At 39.2% G+C, this 27,324-nt stretch overlaps 2 protein-coding genes across 7 annotated transcripts in view; one reads left to right on the top strand and one right to left on the bottom strand.

Annotated features, from left to right (window-relative positions):
- CP (ceruloplasmin) overlaps positions 1 to 18,040 on the top strand; it is a 70,079-nt gene extending 52,039 nt beyond the window's left edge. Inside the window, exons 18-20 of one of the 3 annotated variants that reach the window (XM_072618258.1) lie at positions 2,776 to 2,938; positions 15,586 to 15,690; positions 16,558 to 18,040. In XM_072618258.1, coding sequence (XP_072474359.1) covers positions 2,776 to 2,938; positions 15,586 to 15,683 — 261 coding nt within the window. In that variant the 3' untranslated portion in view covers positions 15,684 to 15,690; positions 16,558 to 18,040. Of the gene's footprint in view, positions 1 to 2,775; positions 2,939 to 3,556; positions 3,794 to 5,726; positions 5,859 to 15,585; positions 15,691 to 16,557 lie in introns of those variants that run through there. The other 2 variants (XM_072618260.1, XM_072618259.1) reach the window with 2 other exon arrangements.
- Positions 6,939 to 27,324, bottom strand: part of HPS3 (HPS3 biogenesis of lysosomal organelles complex 2 subunit 1) — a 41,942-nt gene continuing 21,556 nt past the window's right edge. For 3 of the 4 annotated variants that reach the window (XM_072618261.1, XM_072618265.1, XM_072618264.1), the window contains exons 9-17: positions 26,694 to 26,875; positions 25,655 to 25,835; positions 22,972 to 23,205; positions 20,081 to 20,266; positions 19,532 to 19,720; positions 17,698 to 17,805; positions 13,876 to 14,085; positions 11,545 to 11,635; positions 6,939 to 7,796 (exon numbers count right to left, since the gene is read on the bottom strand). In XM_072618261.1, coding sequence (XP_072474362.1) covers positions 7,669 to 7,796; positions 11,545 to 11,635; positions 13,876 to 14,085; positions 17,698 to 17,805; positions 19,532 to 19,720; positions 20,081 to 20,266; positions 22,972 to 23,205; positions 25,655 to 25,835; positions 26,694 to 26,875 — 1,509 coding nt within the window. In that variant the 3' untranslated portion in view covers positions 6,939 to 7,668. The remainder of the gene's footprint in view (positions 7,797 to 11,544; positions 11,636 to 13,875; positions 14,086 to 17,697; positions 17,806 to 19,531; positions 19,721 to 20,080; positions 20,267 to 22,971; positions 23,206 to 25,654; positions 25,836 to 26,693; positions 26,876 to 27,324) is intronic. The other variant, XM_072618262.1, reaches the window with a different exon arrangement.

Below are 27,324 nucleotides of genomic sequence, written 5' to 3'. Positions count from 1 at the left end.
AATAGTTTTTCTAATAAAATAAGACCAAATACAACTCACTCAGAAAGTTTAAGGTCCCTCATTGTAGAATGTCACAGATTTCAGTAAGCAGGATGACTCTAGAGAATAAATCATCTAGCTCCTGCTCAGTGGTAATGTTTTTGATGCTAGAGAAGCATTCATCCACCTATTTCACAAAGGCGTTTACTTGGCAATGACCAGAGGGATTAGCCAGAGTCCAGGAAAGGCACATGGACCTCACAGATATCGGAACCTCAAAAAGTCTCTATGCCTCCTCTCACAATAGGAAGTTATTATGACTATAATTTTCTCCATATTTTAACTGTTTCCTTTTCTCTGCGGTTAAATAGCATCATATAAAAAAAGTCTTTCATTTTGGTGTTGGAACTTAAATGTGTAAAGAAATTTCTAAGCACTTTTTCCTTGATTGTGAATAGTCTTAGTTTTTAATTACTTCTTCCTTTTTACAAAGTTTGTGATATTTTGTAGATTATTAAGTTATTGCATCTAATTAAGCAGTTAAAAGTTTTAGGTCTGTCTCTCATCAAAGAGGAGTTAATTTTGTAATGATTTTAAGAGAACAGAAATCTTTATCACACTAATTTAATTTTGGATTCACTGAAATCGAGTATAGAATATAATCACTAAAGTTAATAATTTTAAAATCTCAGTTTTCACAAGGGCAATTAACTACCAGGATATCAAATTTCAGTTCCCACTGTTATCAATTAGCTTACGCTTTAATTTAAAAAATAAATTAACTCATGTAGAAAACTGACGATGAGACTAAAAGTGTTGGGATGTAACTGTGAGCATCATATTGGTTCAATTAAATATAAATTAAACTACCTTTTACAAATTCTTTGATGTTTGAAGAGACTTCCCTAATGACTATGCCATTTTCACTAATTCAAGCAGATTATTGTGCAATTACATCTATAATAAAATTTGCCTCATTGTCAAACTATTAACAATGATTTGCCTTAGAAAGATCCTTTGATATGTGGTGTAATATTTTCTTGATTTAAAGCATCTGCTTTTATTAAAACTATATTAATTAGAGTTAACAGTAATATTAATTAGAGCTAATAGAAATTACACTACTGAAAAAAACTGATTGAGACTGTAATTTTCTGAAGGGTTCAAGGTATAACTCTTTTTCTATTTCCTTTCAAATCACTCAAAGGCTAAGTTCATTTCTTCTTTTTTTCCCCTTTACCTCATCATAGCATTCACAGAAAACATTAAATTTTATTTACTTTTCAGTTGCTTCCTAATTTTGAAACAAGTTTTCCTCTCTCTGAGAGTACATTGGGATTCACCTAGAATCTGGGAGTCCCAGTCTAGCGGCTGATAACAAGGTTTGCCTGGTGTCTTCAGGGTGGTTGTTTAAACGTAGTGAGCAACAGAAGGGTAAAAACACATTCTAATTCTACTTACTTCTATTCTTTTGGAAACTGAAGGTGCTCTAAAATTTTCCTATTCTGCCTTTTAGTCAGAAAAAAAATCACATTTCCACCCAGCAATAAATCTGTCATTTCCTTTAAATACAGTTTTTAAGTGTTATCTTTTCCCTGAAAAAAAATCAAATGAACAAACAAAAAACTTTAGCCTCAAATACTGACAAACTGCTTTGGAATTTTCTTTTATACATATGAATCTATTTATGTACATATGTACATAAAATATGTATATGTTAAGCTACATATACAGTATACATACACACTATAGACTACATCCAGTGGGTTGTTGTGTAGTTCTACTCATTGGCATCTTCTGTACATTCCACATTTTGAGTCCAATTGCCACTGTGGCATGAACAAAATGGGTAACAGATCACACTTCAATAAAGGAAGCAATTGTATTTCAACAGTCATTTTCCAATTGTGCCCTGTTGTTGGCCTGGTTGTCCATTCTAAGAGCTGCTTCCAGAATAGAAAATTACCAGACTGTGTCAGCCAAAACCTTGACTTCTGTCTCAATAGCTCTTATTCTTGACCCTGTTTCCAATTCTAAGCCCTGACCTAATCTTAAAAAATGGTCAATATCTCCATCTAAATTTATTTCAACCATTCTCTGAAACACCTACAACCACTCTTGCTTCCAACTCTGACCTCACCCCATTTGGGACCCTTCTGGAACCTCATTCTCTGTTTTCTTTACCTCCATGCTCCAATTCAGGCACTCTTTCTCTCAATGTAAGTTTTAAAGGGGCATACAGTGGCTTGGGTCAGCAGAAGAGCATGGGCAAACAAACTGTGGGCTGAGATGCAACTAGCACCACCCTGACCCTTTAGGGTACGAGTTAAGGAAACATAAGGAGATTCAATTATCCATCATTATAGTCTACTCCTTCTACATATTGTGGTAATAAAAACAAAACATTTTTATATCCAGATTAAAAGTTATATATTTCTATACATGTGCCCAAAGGCTTTGACAATGAACTTCCATAAAACTTCAGTGGTTCAGGTTACTTGTTGTTTCACCTCAGGTGAATATAAGCTCTGTCAGGGCAGTCGCTATTTCTGTCTGTTTACCTAGTGCAGTACTTGGCACACAGTAGGTGTTTAAAAAAAAATGCTTCTTGATTATCTGAGATCTCATCAATGTATATTTTTCCTCCTATAAATGTAGATCACAATCAGTTCAAATCTATCCATTTTTTTACTGTGCCTGTTAACGTCACACAGCTGGTCACTAAGATTGTTGCAGCAATTTTATTGGATCCTGGACTCCCTCAAACATAAAACTGCATTTTTTTTTCTAATTAAGCTCGGAGGAGTTTATCGCTCAGATGTCTTTGACCTCTTCCCTGGTACATTCCAAACGATAGACATGTATCCAAATGTGCCTGGAACTTGGCTGCTTCATTGTCACGTGGCTGACCACATTCATGCTGGAATGGAAACTACCTACACTGTCCTTAAAAATAAAGGTAATGATAACTAATATGTGCCATTTTAACAACAGTGATGTAGTTAACAAACATGGTATAGCGTTGAGTGTAAACCCAGGCAGAAGGCCTGGGTTCAAATCCTACCATGTCTAATGCTTTAGTACTTGTGTGATCCTCCACAAGGGTCACTTAGCCTATCTGGGCTTCAGTTTCATCCTTTATAAAATGAATCGGTTGAATAAGATGACCAAGGCTCCCTAGAATTTTGATCCTATGAGGGGAAAGGTATCTCCATTTATTTAGTTAATGGCTAATCAGACATATTAACTGTTAAGTGGTGATGAGAAAGAAAGATGAGAGTGGGAAAGGAATATGTATATACAATTACATGGTAATACTGTTCTCATCAGAGGCAGGCAGCGTGATATATTGCCTGGAAAGCTGGTTTCAGAGTTGGAGAGACTCAGGTTCGATTCTTACCCCTACTACATGCTGGCTGTGTGAATCTGGGCATTTAACCCCTCAATACTCCAGGCAAACATATCTGCATAAGTGGAGAGCATTTCCACACTGGGATGCTCCACCCCACAGATATGGACTAAATATAGAACTAGAACACCACCCTAATCCCTTTGCTTCTCCTAATCTTCTCTCTAGAAAAGTGTAAGAACAGCAACCACCACACACACAAATACCCCTTCCAAGAAAGCCCTGCCACGCATGACTCAAACTCCAAGCAATGACTGTAGCCTAGCTGGGCTCCTCTGTTCTGCTTAGCAGCGGTAGCACAGAGCACTAGTGTTTGTGAAATCCTGGTGAGGTACGGAATGACCTTCCCCCTTTCTCTCCTCATATCCAGGTATACAAAAAACAATAAATATCGACTTCCTAAAATCATCTCAATATAAAATTCTACCTTGAGATTGCAAGCACCAGTCTTCCTGTGGGCCCATTGACAAGAGAAGTTCATTAGGCAGGAATTATGCAAAGGGAAAAAAATCTTTGCATCTCCTTAGAATTGGGGGGTGGCAGGAAAAGACCATGTGTACTTATATACCACATACACAAAACTCCATGAGTTAAGTAAGGAGCACTGAAAAATTAACCTAAGTGATAATAACCTGACTTCCTAAATCTGCATAACATCCACTGACAATTGCAACCAACAGTGACACCAAAACTTCTCCCTTGGTCACATTATTATGGAGTTTGTTTAGCAGCATTACTGGAAACATAAATGCCTCAAACAGACATAACCTTGGTTTTATTGTGTGTGGGTATTACAAACTCACTTCTGGGCCAGGAAGGCCAGAGCCCCAGTTGAGAAAGGCAGGGCCAGCATGGTCCTCTACCAACAGGGTTATGAGGAAGTCTGGCTTGACTGAGAAAAAAGTGGCCGGAAAGGATACATTCTGAGTTCTAGAAGAGTCACATCCTAGCAGTCTAAGTTAAGAAGGCATTTCTTTGTATACAGATCTTGAAGGTCAGAAGGGAAATGAGCTGTCGGTTGACAAGAGGAAGGTTACTGTAGGGTTAGAGAGAATTATGGAAGAACAGGGATAAAGGAGGAGCTCAAAGAGGGGTGGAGGGAGGGAAGCATGACCTAAGCAGAGAATACAACTCTCCAAGCCTTCAAGGTAAAGGAAGCATTGAAAAGAAAGTCTTTTGACTTGGATTCAAAAGGAAAATCAGAGTCCAATTGAATAGTCTGACTTTTGCTCCAGTTACAAGCTGGTACAAGCAATACAATGCTTCTGGGCAATCTCGTTAATCCTCATTATTAGCACAGATTTAGAAGGTGTACCAGGACAGAGAAACACAACATAACACTCAAAGACACAATGAAACATGCAGAGATGGTAAGATATAATTGAAGAATGTTAACCTAAGAGTCACTGAACTGTAGCTTGAGTATCACATTCTCTCTCTGGGCCTCAGTTTCCCCACTTGTAAAATGAAAGGGTCAGATCTCTGGGGAGGTACCTTCCAAATGTAGCAAACATTTTATGATTGAGAAAAAGAGTTTCTTCCCTTAAGGAACAAGTATCTTTAGAAAACAACATTGGGTGTGCTGTCTTACATTGAAATGTTTTTTACCCCATCATTAAAAATATTTTTAAAGGCTTTCCATTGCTTTAAAAAAAATTTGTTTACAAAAAAATTCTTTTAGAACTTATTTCCAAAGTATCGTGTAATTTTCTAGAAATACACAAGATGCTCATCAGGAAAAATGAAGACAAACTAGTTCTTCCAGGGGAATGGGAATGGGAGGCAGAAGGAAACGGAGGATGGAGGAAAGTAATAGACTAAGGAAGAGAAAACACGACCTTTGGATTATGAGAAATTTTATGCATTTTTTCTTTGTCTCCCATCACACACAGGGGACTACATCTTCTGCATTTCTATGCAGTTCTTAGTACCCAATACAGCACTTTTAAGCTGTTAAGGGGGTGTGCTGGGAGAGCTTGGCAAAAATGCTGGCTTCACTCTGCTATCTTGGCTCCAGCCCCTCAATGCAGCACTTTCAAAAAATATAATACTGAATGATGAAGAGATTACTTAATAGAAGCATTTTCTTTTTGACTCTTGAAAGTGGTGTTGGGAGTAAAAAAAAAAAAACCCAAAACAGAGCAAGGAAACAGACAGAATATGGGAAAACTTAAGTTTTCTTTTAAAGGATTTCATGAGGCCTAAACTAAAACAGTCTTTAACCTTCTAAAAAATTACCATGTTTGAATATTCATTTGGAAATATCATGATCTAACTTTACATCTCAAATGTAAATTTAGAATACTTAATAATGTTCTTTGAACTCTCTTTCCTGTAGAGACAAAGTCTGGCTGAAGGAATCAAAAGATGCTAAAATTCCGATAGCAGCACAACACAAATTAAAAAACAGAGTAGAAATGCAGATTTGGCATATTTATGTGCATTAAAAAAAAACATTTCAAAAACACAACCACTGAGGCTTGGCGCATTTTTTGAGAAGTGACAATATTTTTGGATAGGTCAAAAGATGACTGATTAAAAATGATTAATTGTATATTAAATCTAATCGCAAATGATGGAATTAAAAATCTGTACCTAAGATGGGGAGGCAAAATGGGCTATAATTACCACAGAGGCAACAAATACATTATTTTAGAGGGTTCAGCAAATTATATTCACTAGTGGCCAAAATGGTTCTTGAATCTTCATACAAATATGGCGATAATCATTACTTGGCTTACATTCTTGACCTCCCCATCCTATGGGCATTCTGCTAGGTCTCTGTCATCTATTTCTCACTGGTTTTATTGATCTGACTGGGCACCCTGGTGTGGGGTAGGCAAAGCCATGGCCAGGTAATGTTCTGCATGTCCAAGATGGGGTCACAAAAGCAGTTATGACTGGAGAAGAGCTAAGACAAGGAACAGTCTTACCATGGAAGCTTAGCCATTTTCTCCAGTCTTAGGATACACATCAATTGCCCCTTCCTCTTTCAGGGTGCCAAAGGAAGAAAGGAAGGTGGGAGGGGAATTTTTAAGTATACAGTATGTGCCAGGCACTGCATTAAGAGCTTTATAAATATCTCATCTGATCTTCGCAACCACCTTGGAAGGTAGGCGTTGTTATCATCCACATTTTATATTTGAGGAAACTGAGGCTGGCAGAGGTTTTGTGCTTTAGATTTACCTGACCTAAGGAACTAGCAAGTGATGGAGCCAGGAACAGGACCCAGGCCTCCTGATTCTGTACCCTGACTGATACCACCTAGTAATCTTGCAAATACAGTATCTTGTATATCTAACATCTTGTATGGCTCCCATAATCCTATAAACTTAGACTGTAGGATGAATAGAGGGGGACCAGGACTTCATTATGAGGAAAGAAGAGGGGTTTTCCCAGAGCAGTCATGAAGGAGGTGAAGCATCCATGGGTAGGACATTTTCAAACTGTGGTATCTCAAGAACAAGTAAAGGTATGTGAATATGAGTGAACATCACCTTTTACGTTGTAAAGAGATGGTGGGAAAGAAGACACACTTGTTCACAGAGCATTCGTTTACTTTACATTGATTCTGTCTGGCAAAGCAATAGAATATTTCAGTAAAACTAAAAGCCTTCAATGAAAACATATCCACAAATCCTATGGCTGAAAGCTTTGTAAACTCTTTTAATGACGTTCAAATAAACAGTGATGAGAGTAGCTCCCATTTCTCAAAGAAAAGAGGTTGGGAACCTTAGATGGCTGCAAAAAAAAAAACCAGCTTTATATTCTCCTTCACAACTTATAAGAGAATTAGAAAAATATTAGTCCGGAAATCTGAGGCCTGCATGAAGTTTCCTTTCCTACGATCTGTCTCAGAAAATGATGGAAAACAATGGAGCTCTGGAAAACCTGGAATTTTCAATATTGTTGTAAAAAAAAAAGTTTCCTTTATGCATTCCTGAAGTCAAAAAGACTGCCCTGCATCCAGCTGTGAGTTCGAGATACATAAAAATCAGCCTTCTGACTTTACTGAAATATGGCTTCTTTACACGATTCTCATTTCTTAAAGCTCTTTCACACTACAAACTTAACTGGTTCAAGTCACTAAAAATTTAGAGACTAGTATCACCACTCAAGTGCTGCACAGATCTAGAATACACATATGTAGTAGGAAAATTGGGTCTATACAGTCCTTTATTTGCAGTTGCTCTACTTGAGACCCACTCATTTGGCTGATTTCCTGTTGGGGTCTCCATACTGCGGTGGCATTTTTTTCCATATATAATACTTTGTTGTATTCACATCATGGATTTATTTCTACTGCTATAAAGGAGATAAGGTAGGAAGAATGCTACTGTTCCATCTTCGGGTAGAACATTCAAGAAATCCTTTAGTTCTAACTCCGTGGCAGCAACGGACAATGTTTCTATTGAAAAGAAAGAATCCATGGGTTAGAATTTGAGATTTGTGATGGAAACATCAACTAGAACAGAGAATATTTTGGGAAGTCATATATCTGAGCCCCAAAGGATAGCTTGCTACCTAGTGCGCTGTCTTCCTCTTTCAGTCATGTCCCATTAGCTTTATATCCAAATTGTGTGAGTTTGTCTGCCTTAAGTCAGATCTACAACAGCAGTTCATTTATCAAAGTTAGTTGCCAGAATGATAAACCTTTAGGTAACAGATTCCTAAATCTCTTCTTTATGTATGCATGTGTATATATGTATACACATATTTTTAATGTTTAATTTTTAAATTAACATTTTAAGAAATGAATACTAACATTTTATTAATTAAAATAAACATACATAAACAACATTTAAAAAAACCTCTTGAAACAACATACATTTCTCAAAATTGCAAGAGGACATGTGTCATGTGAAAATGAGCAATACCTATTGCTAATTATTAACAAGCATTTAGCAACAGCACAACTGTCCCTCAATGGTCACTCTAAAAATTTTCAGTTTTATGATTGCAAGAGATTGAGGTTAGTGGGGCAAGAAGAGATTATTAGATTTAAGAATAGGAATTATAACTGACATTCTGGGTAGCTGACTACTTATTATTACTCTAATTATGCTTCGCTAAAACGGTCCTGTTTTTATGACTACACCTAAATCTCAGAATACAGTTGACAAATAGGACACCTGAGCTACAGCTGGGTGAGGGATACTTTCACAGAAAATTCCACATTAGTGGAACCAAAGATTTAAACCTAAATTCCCAATCAAACTGAATGCTCCTAGGACTGTAATCCAAAGGCTGGTTAACAATAGCACAGGAAGCAGCCACCTCCTTTAACTCCATCTGAAAAGAAGGTTCTTCAAACTGGTTTATCCAGTTTTTCCCTCCACCCTGAAAGTGATAGCTCTGAAACGATACTGAGTATAGAAAGCTTGACTGTGTTTCTTCTATTCTTATACTCTCTCCTTATATTTTAAAAACTTTAAATTACGTAACAGACAAACATAAACATTTCCATATAAAGAAGGCAGAAATATAGTATCGCTTATGAAATCATCAATCTCTATTAATACATCTTGGGTTTTTTTAAAAGGATATATTAAATTTAACAAGGAAGTAGCAACACTGCCCTACTTTTTTGGTTCCTTTCTGAAATTCCTTCTATGCTCTCCTCTGTGCACATAAAGGCAATTACAAATAAAAGTGACTACAGTAAAGGTCTACCTTAAGAATCTCCCTAGGGGATTTATTTGGTCAACAGTAACAGGATATTTTAATCCAGGAAGGAGTTTGGGCATTGGTAAGGTGGCTTGTTATTTGTTTATTTCATGAGCTGACTATGAATACAGAACCAGCTTACTTATCAAAACCGGATCACTTCTCCCATAAAAGTAGGGACCTTCACAACTAGCACTCTAGGTCAGAAGTAGAGGCTTGAAGTAAGACCAACAAATCACTCTCATTCCCCAAACCACGTCCCTGGCTGTTGTGACAGAGTAATCATTGGTTCCAAGCAGATCGGTTGACTGACTTGACCAAAAACAGGAATTTCTGCTGACATGAGTGAACTATGACTGCAGAGTCAAGCGCTTGAGAAATGCAGGAAAAAAAAGAAATGCTAGGGTTCACTATGGAGAAGGTAAAGATGAGAGATGTCAGTCATTTCAGGATGAAGGAAAGTCCAGGTACACAAAACCCCCACTGATGGGAACATTCTACATTATTAAATATTTCAGTAAAATGTATTCATCCACACTTATCCATTCAAGTAAAAACTTATCAGCAGAACATATCCATTAGTAAAGGCTTTATTAAGTACCTACTATGCATAATGCCACACTATCCTAAGGAGATGTAAAGACAAATATGAAATGATCCCTTAATGGCCACTCTATTTGTCATGGAAATGACAGCAGTAGACTATGGCTAGATGAAGTAAGTGGTCTAATGCCCATCTGTCTTTTCCTCTCCTCTTGGAGAACACCACACTGGTGTACCTAGGCATCCACCTAGGTTCCAACCTGTACACACTGTGTCACTAGTCATCCCTTGACTTCCCAGTGACCCAGGCAACTTTCAAGCACTGTAAGCTGAAAAACAGCTGTACTGGAAGAGGGACCTACTTACCCTGATGAAACCACAGGTGGCCTGTGAAAAACGGGCTAACAGAGCAGTGAATCTGGAAAGTCCCCAACTGTCTTTCTCAATATGATTGGTGAATTTATGATGGCCATCACCATCTGAAAAAATCCTAGCTGTCCCATACACTTCGGTAAATCACCAGCTCTATGTGATGAGGGGACACATTTGTCTTTGTGATATGGCACAGCAGGCTCTCAAAAAATGCTTCTTGATTTGCTAATACACTCAGCATCACACACAAAAAAAGGAATGAAGTGGAACCCAGTACTCAGGACACTTCAAGAGACTATGGATAATCATACCAGGTTCATGGACTCTGAGTCAAAAGGAGTTTTGGAAGGCCACTGAGACCAGCCTTCTCATTTTACAGGTGAGGAAACTGAGGCACAAAGAGGTTAAGTGGCTTGTCCAGGATCACACAGTCACAACTGTCTTGAGACCTGAAGCCAGGTGCTCCTGACTCCACATTTCATGTCATATTGACTCTACTGGGGTTTTAGACGTAGGAATCCATGAACTTTCAAAAACATCTTTTGATAACTATATTTCAATGTAGTTGGGTTCCTTTGTAATTTTATATATTTTGTTTTATACATTAACAAAAGGTATTCTGAGGCGGGGTCCACTGACTTCCCCAGAGGGCCATGCCATAAAAAGGTTAAGAACTCCAGAATTTCTTCCATGGGGATACTTGCTCCATCAGTGTAGTTCTCAACCTTTTTCTGATTTAGTAAATGGTCTTCAACAATTGGTAAAAACTCATCCCCCTGTAGTCAGCCTGCTCACGCTGGTACCCTCGTCCATGCTCAAGCTTGCCAGAGCCCAAGGTTGCCTTGGTGCCATCAAAGTAGGGGTGAGAAAATTGTGGGTGAGGTGGTACCAAGAAGGAACATAAGCACTCAAGGATTATGAGTCAAACAATTTTTAACTTGTGGGAATGCAAGGATGTGGTTCTCCATTTCTACAATCCCAAAGATCCATTAAAGTGTAAAGTAGGTTGTGTACTTTAACCAAGCACCCAGATCTCTGGGTCTCTGACCTTCTTTCTGGTCACTGTTGCTGGGCAGATTCACAATGTCTGAGTAGGAGGGAGACCTTAGGGGCAGTCCCCAGTCAGAGGGAGCTCTGGACTCTGATACCCCTCTTACAGACTGGCCACAAGGGCACTATGATTGGGAAGGTCTACTAATAGTGCACACATGGATTAGATGAAGTTTGCTAAATGTGCATTCTTTGCCTAATTGTAGCTGACCAAGCCAGTTAGCTGGTGCACAGGACCTTCCTGGTAAACTTTCAAGTCAATTAGTGGTCAAACATGAAGTCACTTCTGCCAACTAGAGCTTGGTATTATACAGGTTTGCCTATAGGCCAATCTTGACAGCAGAGTTTTAAATGGAGGCTCTGGACACTAAGAACACTTTCTATCCCCCCGGACAGACACACATACCACATACCCAATATATACCCATGCACTTGCATGCGAACACATACACACATCTCAGCAAATCCTTGCATCCAAAATTATCCTCTGTTTCTTTACATTTCAGTAAAAGTAGACACCTTACCTTTCAAAGAGGAGAGGTGCACTTCATACTTCTCCCCACCCTCTCTGATTCGTTGGCAAAGGTCAGGGAGCAGTTTTTTCCACCATAAAGCCTGGTATGAAGAATTCACATTATAAGAAGAGCCCAATAAAAACCAGTAAGTGAGCTAACAAGAGATATGTAGACAAGAGAACAAAGAGGAAGGACAAGGAAGGTCTCTGAATGAGAGGGCAAAAATTTATTACAAAGGAATCTGTCTCAGAAGTCAGTCCTTAAGAAGAAATACTTCTCTGTCTGAACTGAGGTTTATAAGGTATGTATTATGTATGTATGTATCTATGTGTACATGTGTATACATTTTTATCCCCAGTAAGCATATTCTAACATGTATTACTAAATGTGCATGTATGGTAGATGATACATACATGTGTGTATACACACGTGTGCACACATACACACATACACACACACACACACACACACACACACACCTCTGCATGGCTTGAAAATCTGGTCCTGAGTGTACTGCACACGTGTTCACAGAGAGGATTTGAAAGTGGTATGTTTTCATCCAGAAGTGAAGACACGTCACATTAGCACCCTCTAGTGTCTCATGAAAAAAGTAGCATGCTTTGGAATTAAGTACTGAAAACAGCACCGAAACAAGGGACCAGATTTCAAGTGTAAAAATTCCTTCAAGGGAAAACATTCATAAATTAAATGATTGCACTTCAAATTTTCCATCATTATGTACTTTGGCCAAAAGTCCTGGTCGTACCCTCATTTGGTATTTAAAACTCTTCACAGCCTGTTCCCTTCCTACATTTCCAGTCCCGATATACTTTATTTCTCCACATACCTACCATCCAGTGACACAGGCTTTCTTAATTCCTTCTACAAGATTTTCCACCTCATGCATTTGCCAATGGTTGTCCCAAATGTCTGAAACGCTCTCTCTCCTCATGCCTATGTCCTGCTTTCCTTTAAATTCAGCTCAAAGTCCTCCTTCTGCAGCCTTTCCCAGTCTAGCCCAACCCCATCCCCATACCTTCTCTCCAGGATCATCTATATTCACTTTTTTGCATGCTATCTCCCCCATTACAACTAGAGTTCCTTGTGGATGAGGGTCATGTTTTCCTCTTTATTCCCAGAGCTTGAATATACAGTTTCTGACAAATGATAAGTGTTTAATAAATGCTTTCTAACTTACTCAGACAACATCACAAGGCTGTTGTAAAGTATGAACGTTATATTACTTTATTTGTGATTCTAACTTATCTTTGTTTTATTCTATATTCTAATTGTTTTCAAAACTTTTTGGACTCCTTCAGAAACTTAAAAACAGTTAAGGACCACCTCCCCCAAGAGTTTGTGTTTGTGCGAGTTACATCTATAATGCTTCCTGTGTTAGAAATTACAATATTTTCACATTACAAAAAGTTTTGATCCCCATAAGCCTTCTGAATGAAAGGGTCCTAGAGGCCCCTAGACTGCTCTTTGAGAAATGCTGCTATGTTCTATGCCACAACTAAAATGATTTCTCACCTTGAAAATCTGCCACCCTGTTGCCTTACCACTCACACTATTCTGACCACCTGAGACACTTCCCCCGCAACCTTCTGATACTGAGATTTCTTACTTGTCCTTCACAGCTCAAATGTCATCTCTTCCATGAAGCCTTCCCCTGATCCTTATCCCAAGTGATCTCTCTGCCTCTGAATTGTGAGAACTTCCTTTTTATCTCCAGTAAACATGTTCTAACCTGTATTACTATTATCTGTGTACACATCCTTTCTTCTCCCCACTAAATAATAAGTCCCTGAAATGGAAGAACGTTGTCTTTGATCACAGATCTAGAGACCTCAGAGAATACCTAGTCAAAACCCTCTCATTTTACAAATGAGGAAACTGAGGCCATAGGTGACTGTTGTATAAGAGTTGGGAATTTGAATCCAGTTCCTCCAGCCCCAAAACTAATCTCTTTCCATTGTATATTCCACTTAGGTCTTTTCCTCCACGAGTACCTAGTGCAGTATATTGCATAACTTAAATAAAAGTTTGCTAATATGTTGTCAAATGCAGTCAGTATAACAGTTCTTTTACGCTGAATATTTTTTGTTTTTAAGCCTTTGCAATAAGGAGATACTGGAAAGAGGGTGATCTATTCAGAAATGAAAGTGACATCGGAATAAGGGGCACAGATTAAACTTTTAGAAATTAAACTTTTGTGGAACTGAACTGGAGATGCTGATTTCTTCCACACCCCTAAAAAATCAGCTGAACATCTCCAACTACACAACATGAGGGATGAGTCAAGGAATGCAAAGTTAGCTAAAAGAGATGAAAGCATACCCGAAGGCCTTCTTCCTTCAGTTCATGATGGGCATAGGGGATGACAGCCTCTGGGCATCTGTCCAGCAGCCAGTTGATGGCCTGCTCGTGCTCCTTCAGGCGGGTGAGGCAGAGGACGTGCACACTGAGGCCAGCAGTAGTGTCCTCCGACAGTGGTTCCAAGAAAGGCAAAATGGAAGCTACGTCAAATGAAGGACCACAGATCAGAGACTAGGGGCAGAAAAGCAAATGGGTTAATGATGCTGGAATACACACAGTCAAGGAACTGGAGACAATTCTCAGTGTGGCTTACATGTACAAGGTCAAGAAAAGATGGTGCCTCCATTAGCATGTCAAAGACCTACGATTCCGTAGGGGTGGGAACTCTCTCATCCAAGTGCTCGATGGAGTCCACTTACCCCTTTATAGTTGTGCATAGTGGCCTCGGGCTCAGAGAGGTTAAAAGTGACTTATCCACAGTCACAGAGCCAGTATATGTCAGAAGCAGGATTACCACCCAGGTCGTTCTGGTTCCAAGGTCAATTCTGTATCCACTACTCTGCATTTTATGAATTCCACTAAACTTGACACATTATGGTAGTCCTGTTTGAATTAGGTAAATGCTAAATAATACTTTAAAATGACTAATCTAATGAATGCTTTAAAAAAACCAGATTTCTTATATGAACAAGTTATAGAACAGAGTATTTTAAAAAGAAGGCTGCTGAAATCTTATAGATTCACACTAGAGCTCTCTCTTTCTTGGACTTTTCACCAAGAATTTAATCAATTCAATAAACATTTACTCAACTCAGTTCAATGATCACTACATACAAAGCACGGAGCTAAGCTCCCTGAAGTGCTTCTATTTTCCTGGAGCAAATGACACATGAAGAGGTAAGTAAATATGCAATGGTCATGCGAAGAGGAAGTAAACACTAAGTACTAGGTAGTGGATGAGGAAAGGCCCCCACAGGGGGTGGCCCCAAAGCTGAAGTGAAGGGAAGAAAGGATTCCACAAGGGACGGCATAGGAGGAAGGGCATTCCAGGCATGAAATACTGCCTATGCAAAAGCAGGAGATGGAATGACCAGTTGTGAGGGGTCTGCTATGGACAAGGCTCTGTGCTAAGCTGGGAGGGCAAAAACAGAAGCACTCAAGGAACATTCTACTGGCACCCGGTCTCAGTGGTCATCAATCTAATCACCAAACATTTGCCAAAGACTAGACAAGAACTGTATTAAGGGTTCAGGATTTAAAGACAAAGGTGAAGCTGTCCTTGCCTTCGAGAAGCTCAAATTCTAATAGAAGAGAAAGCATGCACATATTTTGTATAAATCAGAAACTGGGTACATTGTATTGAGTTAATATTCAAGGCTTCAAACACTTCTTAGCAGCAAGACCCTGGGCAAATCACTTACCCTCCATTTCCTCGTATGGAAAATGGGGTCAGTAATAGCACCTACCTTCCAGGGCTGTGAGAATCGGATGAGCTAGTATTTGTGAAGCACTTAGCGCAGTGGTTGGCATACCGTGAGCCCTATAGAAATCTTAATTTATAATGATGATGATGATCCATTTATCTTTGATCCATTAAATCATTAAAACAAAAACTACAGTTTCTACTATGAAATTTGTCCCTATCTTCCCTCTGGCCACCAACAAAGAAGATCTTTTTTAAAGAATAGATCCTAATATATTTTTTATCTTTTAACATCCTCCTACTTACAGGATCATCTCAGACTCACAGGAGGATAAAAGATGTGAAATATTCATTCCTAGTGCTCGTAACAGTCTTTTTCCAGCTATCGACCATGGGACAACTCTGAGAATAAGGTTAGTACCTAACACAGATGATTAAGAGGTTTTCTCTTTGTCTGGTCCTAATATCTGTTTTAAGAGTCAGGCAACTTGGTATCTGGATTCCCCTTCACACAGCCCTACCTGGAGGCCAGGGTGGGCTAGACAATCCCTAAAGATGCCTAGATATAATGCTTAGCTATATAATGACTTAGCTGTAAGTGATGGCTTGGCCTCAACTCAAACCCTGATCAACAGTCCCCTCTGGATGGTAGGTCACTTACACATAATACAACATATTTCACCTTCTCTGTCCCCTTAGTCAATCTCAGAATCAAAGGGTCATTTACAGCTGAAGGGAACCTCCTCCAACAACTCAGACCACACTCTCCCCTTACATGCATAGTATGAATACTGTTGTAGTTCCGTCATGTCTGAGTCCATGTGATCCCATGGAATTTTGTCCATGGAGTTTTCCTGGCAAAGATACTGGAGCAGTTTGCCATTTCCTTCTCCAGTGTCTCCCCATTTTACAAACGGGGCTTAAGTGGCTTGCTCAGGATCACTCAGCTACTAAGTTCTTGAGGCCAGATTTGAACACAGATCTTACTGATTTCAGGCCAGTGCTCTATCCATTATGCCACCTAGATGCTCCATACACACAAAAATGTGTGTATGTATAACGTATGTATGTGTGTGCACATATATAAACATTTGTGCGCATGTATGTATATGTATAGTGTGTATGTATTTATACACACATATACAGTGTATGCACATACATATTTATAAGGGACAAGCTTTAAAGTGTCAAAATTATTTTAAGGGAAATAAAACACGTCTAATCCAAAGGGCTTCTAAAATTTAATATATTCTCTAATATTTTCTTGTAACCTAATATAGATATACTACATATCACCGAAGGAACAAGTCATCCAACGGCACATCACATTCTGGACAACAGGCATTTGTATCAGCTACTTGATTTTCCCTCTATGGACTGTCAGCTCTATTTCTGATAAACATATATGATCACATCATACCAACTGGAAGTTTGACTTAATCAAGGCAATGCCATCTGCAAACAGGAACATCCAGAGGGCCTTTAAATATATTGAGTACCCTTCTTGCTCTGGGACCCTGCACACTCCAGACATCTCCATGCCACCCTGCCATGATCCTCGCTCCAGCTACCAACTCCAATCTTGTAACCACTCCAGCTCTTGGCCTGGGACCCCTATCTCCTGACTGTTGAGATTTCTGACCCAACACCTTGTAAAGCCCTTCCCACCAACCCCAAACCTCTTTCTACCTCTATTCTGGGGGAACAATCCCATCACACTTTACAACAGAGAGGGAAGTGTTTAGATTTTAAGTTCCTTATCTTAAGGGGCTGTCTGGGGCCTCTTTTTGTATCCTCAGAGCGTGGCATGGTAGCTGGCACACAATAGGCACTTAATGTTTACCGAACTGAAAAGCATTTGAACACACCAATGTGGTGGTTTCATAGTCCTTGGTGTTAAACCAAGATCATTCATCCAGAAGAATTTATAAGCTCATAGAGGGTAGGACTCTTTTCTCATTTTGTCTATGTATCTCCAGTCCCCAGAACGGTGCTTTCACACAGTAGACAGTTAATAACGAATGTCTGTGGAATCAAATCATAAGGACTCTGAGTAATCTGTTCTACTTTCCACCTATTCGTTAGACTCCTGCCAGTGATAGAATTAAAGGGAGATTCTGATTTCCTTTAGTGTTCATCCAAATATACATACAAGACAAAATTCCTAAGAAGCCTTGGATGGACTGGTTGTTCCGATCTTTGTTCCTCCAAAGGGGGGAGAGAGTCTTGGCAATAACTCTGCAGTTGATTAGATGTGAGAAGCACAGAACAGCAAAAGTAATAAAAACAAATTATCAAATTAGGAAGTGCAAGTCGAAAAGCAAGTCTATGTTCTCAGGTTGCTAGCCAGAGATTTTTGTCAAAGAAAGCTATTCACTATAGAATGTACCTTCCTAAGAAAAGAAATACTATAAAATTACCTGTAATTTAGAAAGGTCCTCTGCATAATTCTGATCATGTAAGGAGTCTGATGATGTTAAGAAGGTAACCCAGGGGTAGATTAAGCCATAATGACTACAGGAGTTTATCTGAAAAGGAAAATAAATTTCCCATTAAGACAGAAAAAAACAAACCACCTCACAAAATGATTTTTATCCTGCTCTGAAAGTATTTTTTAACATGTATAAGCACCACGCTATCTTTTAAAAGAATTCAACTGTAATATTAAGTTAACATTTTCTTAGGTAACAATTTAAAATGCATATTAGTTTTGAAGTTATCAATGTCTCAATAAATTTTACACAAAAGTTGTTTAAAATATCAGTTAATATGACTAACTTATTGTTTTTTTGTTATACAAATTGGCCTTAAACACGTTCCAGAATTTCATGATTTGCTCTCCTTTTTGTGACTGCAAAGAGGCAGGAATAAAGGCTTAGGACAATTCAGCTTTTTAGTGAAAAAATGCAAGAGTGTTTCTGTAAATTCTTTTCTGTGTTCATGCTATCTTCCCTGCTAGGATGTGAGCTCTTGAAGAGCAGGAATGAGTCGAGAGTGAGGGGGGTTGTCTTCATATTCTCACTGAGCCAACCTCAATGCCTGGAACAAGATGGACATTTAATAAATCAGCTAAATCCATTCCAAAATGTTAACAGTAGTAACATTTGAAACAGATGTAGATGTATGTATATGTGTGTAGATGGATATGTATATGCATGTAGAGGTACATTAGTATACATACACAGATATATCTATATATACCCTACACATGTAGATGCACATACATACCTACACATTTATAGATATATACATATAAACCTATCTACATAGTTTATCTATATTCTTACATAGGACACATTTTCTTAAAATTCTACATATATTTTTGGTGGCAGTACACTGGCAATAAAGTTGGCATTTACAAAGTGTCTTATGGGTTGAAAGCACTTTACAAACAATCCCTAATTATCTGACTTGGGGCAACTACAGTGGGGGAGATGGGCATCACCAGATAGATGCTGCAGGGACTCTCTCCTAATCTGCCTCCTTCCATTTTTGCAATCAATGGAAAAGGCTTGCTCTTAAGGGAAAGACATCCTTCAAGACAGACAGACACACACACACACACACACACACACACACACAGAGACAGAGAGAAGACACAGACACACACACAGACACACACACACAGACACACACACACACACAAACACACACACACCCTCTATCTCAGTAAGATAACAAAAGGCTGTAGACAGCACTTAATATATCGCTCTAAGGTTTCTAAAACACTTCAGACATATTATCATCTCATTTGATCCTCAAAACTATCTTGGCAGGGAGGGCTTATTTTTATGCCAATTTATACAGAAACTGAGGCAAACAGAGGTTAAGTGACTTGATCAGGGTGTTGGAAGCCAGATTTGGACTCAGGTCTTCCTGCCTCTGGGGCCAGTACTACCAGCCTCATACACAAGTCTTGGAACTCTCCAAATCTTAGACAAGACTCAGGATGCTGTTGGTCCAAGTGGTATCCTTGGCTTGTGTCCTGGGTTGCCATGGCTCCCATTGGACCAACAGCCCTGGGGGAGACCTAAATAGTAAAAATTCTAGAAGTGGCTACAGCTGCTCTAAGTGTCCTGACAGCAGACCCAGAGGAGCCCTGAAGGCAGCTTCTATCCTTTTCCTGAGTTTTCTGTGGATTAAACAAGACAGCTGATAAGGAGAGAAAGTTCCAATTCTCCACCGTTCTGCTTTGGGAGACTTTAGCTTAACTCTAGCCTACAATGAGCACCCCTGTGTTCCCAGGCATTTTACCAGGTCTTCTGGATTTCTCAGCGGTTTGGTATCCGGGGGCTGCCTCTGGGAGAGTCTCCATATATAGTGAGATAAAAGCTTGAAGAAAAGTTCCTCGAGTACTATCTCAGGGACAGATGCTACCAATTGGGCTTCCCAGAAGTCTACCAACAGCTGGGGAATGACATCTTCATTTTTGCCACAAAGCACCTTGAAAACATAAAAATAAAGCCCACCCCAGACCCAAACAAACACATCAGTTTCATTTCTACAGAATCGATATCACAGGACCCCAAAGCACCCAATCAATTATCCCATTAGAACAAGGCCAAACACAATCTAACAGTAAAAGAAACTGTGCCATGTTCACTGGAAAACACATATGGGTGCACTCATAAACCCTCCTTGGGTTCAAGAGCCATTCAATGTACGTGTTTGTCTTAAATGGCTTCTACGGGAGATATTTGAAGAAGCTACTTTGGGTGGTCTGCCTTTCTTCTCCCCAAGGCAGCAGCAGTGGCCCAGATTCTGACAAGACAGATCAACTTTCTCATTTCCCGAAGGACAAACCTTGAAGAAGGCATCTGCTTCTTCTGCTCCCATTTTGCTGTTTTTCTGTAAGCCTAGTACGGCGGCCACAAGCAATCCTGGCTGAGTCTCCTTCAGGTGAGCCGCAAACTCTGTTGGTACAACCTGTCCCTTTTTCTGCTGGATCAACAGTCGGGGTTCCAAAATAAAGCCACACACCAACTCCATCTTCAGAAAAGAAAAAACCCAAGTTAGAAAAACAACATCTAGCCTATTCAGGCTCTCAAATCTCCCAGACATGTTTTTTTCTTCTTGAGACTGGGGTTCCCTATCTGGCCAAAGCTGGAAGTGTCATGATGCATCTTGGCCCTGACCCTGCTGCTGGTGGGCACAGAAGGTCTGACCTATTCTGTTCCTGACCTGGGCAAGTCTCTCCCTCCTTACACAGTCTGGTGGCTTCCTGCCCCCAAGGTCTCATCATTAATGGTGCCAGATTTAGTGAGGAAAATTGAACAGCTGAGTTCACTGGAGCTCAGAACTCCCAAGCTCATCACCTGCCAGCTTCAGTCTCCAGAGGTATATAAAAATAATGACAACTGCTACTACTAATACTAATTACAGCAGCTAGCATTTATATGGTGTTACAAGGTTTGCAAAATGTTTTACAAGTATCCCACTTGATCCTCAACACCACCCTGGGAGGTAGGTACTATTATTATCCCAGTTTATAGATGAGGAAACTGAGGCAAACAGAGGTTAAGTGACCTGTCCAGGGTCACACAACTAGTAAGTATATGAGGGAGGATTCAAACTTGTCTTCTGGACTTCAAATCTATCCATCCAGGAGTCTCTAATGGCCTATCACATTCAGTTCCAAATAAATTTTATATGTATATATGTATGCGTATGTGTGTGTATGTGTCTGTGTCAGTGTGTGTCCGTGTATGTATGTGTATATATGTATGTCTGTGTGTATGTATGTATGCGTATATATATACACATATAGTCTTAATAGTACATATATGTGTATATATATGTATACACACACACACACACACACACACACACACACACACACACACACACACACACACACACACACACATTCTTGGTGCTAGTTCCCAGTATATTTCCCTGCTCCTCAAAGAACCATCCCTTGTCACAAACACCCTTAAGCAAAAATGACCAATCGGATAACATAAGCAACACTCTCCTCCCTCTTCCCACCCATACCCCCCTAAAAGGGAAAAGTGCCAAACACATGTTGATTCTAAAATTCAAGTGTCAGTTCTCTATTCTGTAGCTTTTTTCTCTAATACTTGTTGCTTATTTCTCCTGTGGGTTTAATTATCATCTCTATACAAAAGATATCTAGTGCTTCTCTCTTGAGTTCCAACTGCCCTCTGGACATTTCAAACTTATTATCCTAAAAAATCTTGAATTTGACTTATGCAAACAAGAGTTCGTTATCTTTTCCTCCCAAACTTACTCTTTTTCTTCCAAAAATCTCTTATAAAAGGCCCTATGATCTCTTCCCAGGTCTGCCACCTCAGCACTGCCCTCACATGTGCAGGGAACAAATCTTGCCATTTTTTTCCCTTCATGTCTGTCTGTCCCCTCCCTGTTCACTATTCATACTGGGATTGCCTTAATCCACATCCTCATTACTTCTCCTGACTCAAGTCTTCCATCCATCCTCCCCACACACGGCTGGCCAACATGATTTTCCTAAGCATGGAGATGACCATGTCCTGATCCCAGATTCAATAAACCTCAGCAGCTCCCTACTGCCTCTGGGATCAAATACCAATTCCTCTGTTTGGCTTGCAAAAACTTTCCCAAGCTGATCCAAGCCTACCTTTCCAGTCTCACTGCAGACTTTTCCCTTTGCATGATCTCTAAGGTCCAGTCCAGTTGACACACACAGCAATGAATGGCCCATCCTCCTTGTGTTTCTGGGCTACTCCCACCATGCCTGGAATACACTCCTTCCTCCCCTCTGTCTTCACTTCCTGGGGATCCTTCCCTGAGCTGCCCTTACTTGTCCCCTCCCTGCTCAGCTAAAAGCCTCTTGTCCTTCTTCTAGAGTTCCTGTGTCTGATACTAGGCTTATCAGCACACATTATATCTTCACCACTTCCCCTTCAAATAGACAATTAAGTTACTTAAGGATAGGAGTTCAAATCCTGATGCTGCAACTTACTACCCCTTGTGGTCTTGGATAAAAATAATGGTAACAATAACTGACATTGATATAGACTGATTTAATGTCTGCAAAGCCCTTTATATACATTATCTCATTTGGTCATAGGTGCTATGGGTATTATTCACTAATTTTACAGATGAGGGAATTCAGACTCAGAGACTTTAAAGTCTTTAAAGTGTTTGGCCCAAGTTCACACAGCTAAGTGTCAGAGGCAGGACTGAAACCCAAGTCTTCCTGAATCCAAGGCCAGAACTCTAGATACCATAAATCACTTAACTTAAACCACATAAATCACTTAACTTTTTTGACTTTGCTGTTTCTTCTAAAATAAGAGAATTAGATAAGATGACTTCTAACATTACTTGTCTCTAAATGTTAATGATTCTGCTTTTGTTATTTTGGTTTTTTTTAATCTGCATTAGAAACCCTGTAGGAGTTTAATATGGTTGGGTCCTGATTAAAGTGAATCATGAATCCCTTGAAGTGGTTGTCTGTATTCATCAAATTTGCACCATTCAAAGTTATGATTATGTAAAATGTGGTCACTGGTTACAGCCCAGTGGAAATCAGTAGTGTCAATTCTATTAATGGGACCCTTTTAGAGGATTCATTATTTGCAATAATCAGAGACCAAGTTGCAAATGCCTGTGGAACTGACTTGGAGCTAACATTAGATTCCATACTCCACCATGTTCACAAGAGAGAATAATCTGGCCATGCACCTCACCTCCGTATGGCACTTCATCTCATTCTTGTACGTGTTCAGATCACCCATTTTCAGAGCCATTGCTGCCTTAGTCAAGGTCACCAAGACAGAGGAAAATCCAGATGTATTCAGCTTTTTCAAGTAGTTCATGGCAGTTAAAGGATCTATATTCTTCATGCACGGACTGCAGAGAGCATGGGGTAGCTGTTTGGGCTCGGCAACACTAAATAGCTGGCTCACTTTGGCTGCTAATTCCTATAGTGGATGGAAAGAAATAAAAAGGCAGACATCAATATGAGATAAAGTCAGCAAAGAAAGATAGGTGCCAACCAATAAATTAAAAGTATATCAATCAATAAACGGTTATTTATTAAGCACTTACTATGGTTATATCAATAAATAAACATATACTTATTAAACACTTACTGCGATTATATCAATCAATAAACAGCACCTACCATAGTTATATCAGTAATCAAGTACGCATTAAGCATCTATTACGCTTATATTAATTAACAAGTATTTAATAAGCACCTCCCATTGGTACATCAATCTATAAACACATATTAAACATCTATAGTCATATTAATAAACATTTCATAAGTGTCTACTACGACCATATCGATCTATAGACATATTCGTTAAGCACCCACTGTGGTTATGTTAAGAAGCAAGTATTCATAATAAGCACTTACTGTGGCTCTATTGCTCAATAAACAATGTAGTAAGTGCCTCTTATGGATCTACCAATCTATAAACATATATTTATTAATCTCCTACTGTGGTTGTAACAATCAATAAACAGGTATTTACTACGTGCCTACTATGTTTACAGTAATCAATCAACAAGTATTTAATAAGTGTCTGCTATGGGAGTGTCAAACAATCAACAAGTGTTTATTAAGCACCTACTATGGGTATACTAATAAGTGCCTACTATAAGTGTATTAATCAACAAACATTTATATAAGCACCTACTGTGATTATGTCAATCAATAAATTTAAGTGTCCCCCATAGTTATGGTATATTTATGCATTTATTGTGGATTTATCAAGTGCCTACAAGGGCCTGGCACTGTTAGGTGCTGGATATACACATACAAGGAATGAAATCATCTCTCCTTGCCACAGAGATTACGCATAAAAAATGCATCACCTGTATAATGTTACTAAATCCTAAGTCACCCTTCTTCACACCCACATGAGCAATGGTGACCGTGAGCTGACTGCCTGAGACGTACGAGCTACCTGACATTAGGCAAACACCTGAGATTCTCAGCATCCAGGCCTTTTTTAAGGATGTAAATTACAGGTAAGCACCTATATTCGTGGAGGTAGTTTTCACACAAGTCCCCACATGGATGAAAGCCCAGGTCCACACTTAAAAAATCAGTTTCCTGATCCTCAAAATGAGGCTGAATCTAATTAAATTTTAACATTCTTCCCCAACCTGAAATCTATGGTCCAATGAGGTGCTCACGATATTCTGGTGTCAGCCTTGAATTGCTCTTTATTAAGTAATGAGGATGGAATGGGGGGCAAGTAGTGATTGTATCATCACAAGTAGAAGCCAACAGCATTTCTTCCAATATAATTTCAAGAGGAGTGGAAATTTTAATTGCAAAATCCTATTCTGCAAAATTATAATCTGGTAATAAATACAAGAGGCCAAACGCCATCACGGACAGAGGACTGAACTAGGAGTCAAGAAGACCTGAGTTTAAGCCCTGCTTCTGATACAGTGACTAGGTGACCCATGGTACATCACTTAACCACCCAGTGCCCCAGGCACCAGTCACAAATGTTTATCAGTGAAGGAGATTCCGTACAGGGAGTCCCCAACACCAATGAAAATCCAGGGCAATAGTATTATGATAGACTCACACACATAATATACGCATAGGCATAAATACGCAAATATGTGTGAATATCCACATATACCTACACACAAACCATATGATAAGTTTTGATGAAAAATATTCATTTGGGCTGAACTTTAAAAATAAATTAGTATCTCAGACTCTACTTGGCATAGTCATAACCATTTACTATAACAGCTTTCTAAAAAGAATCCTAAACGAACTAACCCCAAGAAGTTCACAAACTTTGGCTGCTGTCTATTACAAGCAGCCCCCAACACAAACGTTCTGGAGAGTGTGGCAGTTGTGGTGTGGTGGATGCATTGTTTTGGGTTTTAGAAGTCCTGAGTCTTGCCACAACCTGCTTGATACTGGGAAAGTCATTTAACCAATCTGTGCCTCAGTTTCTTGGTCTGGAAGCGAGGGGTTAGATGAGATAAGCCTTTCCAACCTTGTAATTCCATGATTCCATGATTAATGGAGGAGAAAAGAGAATATCTGCTATTTTTCCCCATCAAAAAAGCTAATACAACTTTAAAAGGAATTTGCTGAATTGTATAAAAAAATTAATATAGAGAAGAAAATTCTATTGTGGAACCTTCCTCAAAAATAATGCAGTTCAGCAATCATCTGCTGATAGGCAACTGGGAAGCTAAGAGATTAAGTAATAAAACTAAGTAATGATAGCTAATACTTAATATTTCCATGTTTGCAAAGTACTTTAATCATTATTGCGGGATTTAACATCAGGTCTTCCTGACTCCAAGGCCAGCACTCTATGTATTGAACACCTGGATGCCTAGATGGAAACATAAACAACCAAACAAACAGAAAAGCATATTTACTTCACTTAATTCTTCATCCATATTCTCATAAAGGGAATGGTTTATGTAGAAAAGTAAACCTCTCTCAGGGTTCTGTGATCCATCCTCTACTACTGAGTCTATCCTGGTTAAGACATCAGTCATAGATAAACCAGACATCTTATAATAAGGCAGGGCCAGATGAGAATGCTGGGTATCAAGCCTAAATGAAAAAAACACATCATGAATGAATGAATAAAGGACATCAAACTAAGCGCAAACAGTAATAGGACAGGTGACTTTTTCTAGAAGACTCAAAACTGCTTTTACTCCATGTACCTATTATAGTATAAAGGAGCTTTCCAACATATTTTTGTAATGCGTAAGTCAAACATCTTAATGTGCTTTGGGTTTGCTTATAACGGAAATGTTAAAATTATAGGATGGTTCATGATTGCACAGATGGGTTTAACAAACAACAAAAATGCAGCTGGGCTGGCTCTATGACACAAGTAAAGGGTGGCCCACTGATATTCTGGTGATGTCAACAAAAAATGAGAAAGACCTCTGTTAAGTTGGGTGGACCTTGTGTGGAGAATCTATCAATCAACCAATAAGTATTTATTAAGTACCTACTGTATTCCGAGGAGCTGTGTTAGGTGCTAGTAATGCAACACGACAGAAGAAACCGCCCTCCTAGCAAGGGCCTTCCATTGTAATGGGGGAGACAAGTACACAAACATACAAATACCAAGCCCTGTCCCCAACACTATATGATGCTGTAAATGTATCCATTGGTTCAATCTCCTTTCAGACCACCAAACTATCCCAAGGATTTTCCCTTACTGTTTTTGTTGTTCTGTTGTGGCTTTTTGGGGGGAGGGTGGGAGAAGGGAGTCTACCCCTTGTAGACAAACCTCAGCTTAAGGCATGACCAGAAAAATTCATGCAACTATGTATAAGTTTTTTGCCCAGATACTTCCCCACCAGCTCCCAAACCTAAAAAGTCTCCATGGCAGTAAGAGTCCCTTGCCTACAGCCATGGTTTCAAGATAGAATATTCCTGTTGCAAGTCACCAACCTGCTGTAACAGTCTCCAAGGTGCCCACAGCTTTCTCTGAAAGCTTCTAAAAGTTCCTCTTTCTCTCCAGGTTCTGTGAGAGAGGGGTCCATCAGTGCAGCTCTCACTAACAGGTGGGCCTCACTGAGGAGATGGATGCAGCTCTGAGTTCTCACGTTCTTGTAGGTCTTACTGTAGTCTACCTAGAACAGGGGGACAGATGGGTCATGATGGCTACTGGCAAATGCTGACCCCCATAAGTCTGAGTCACTCTTCAGAAAACCCAAGGTAAGAGAAAGAAAATCTAAACTTCCCAGTCAATTCAAGTTCAATTTTAAAAGGAAAATGTCACAAATCCAGATTCTCCTCATTAGGAATTTGGGATAAGATGTCATTGTATTACTAAGATTTTACTATATGCTTAAACAAGGTTAGTTTTATGGATGGTGAGATAGTAATATTCTCTTTTAATTGAGTAATAATTACTGTTAATACTATATGTTCTTATGCTGTGAAATTTTCAATCATCCTTCAGAGAAGTATGAGAAGAATTATATGAACTGATACAAATAGAAGTAAACGGAACCAGATAAAAAATACATACGAGTCTGACAATGTTTACGAAAAGAGCCAATAAAAAAGTGAAAATGAA

The sequence above is a fragment of the Notamacropus eugenii genome, chromosome 6 (genome assembly GCF_028372415.1).
Source record: "Notamacropus eugenii isolate mMacEug1 chromosome 6, mMacEug1.pri_v2, whole genome shotgun sequence".
In the NCBI taxonomy this organism is placed as follows: Eukaryota; Metazoa; Chordata; class Mammalia; order Diprotodontia; family Macropodidae; genus Notamacropus; species Notamacropus eugenii.
The sequence above is the reverse complement of the archived record's forward strand: the minus strand, read 5'-3'. Positions and strand labels throughout refer to the sequence as shown.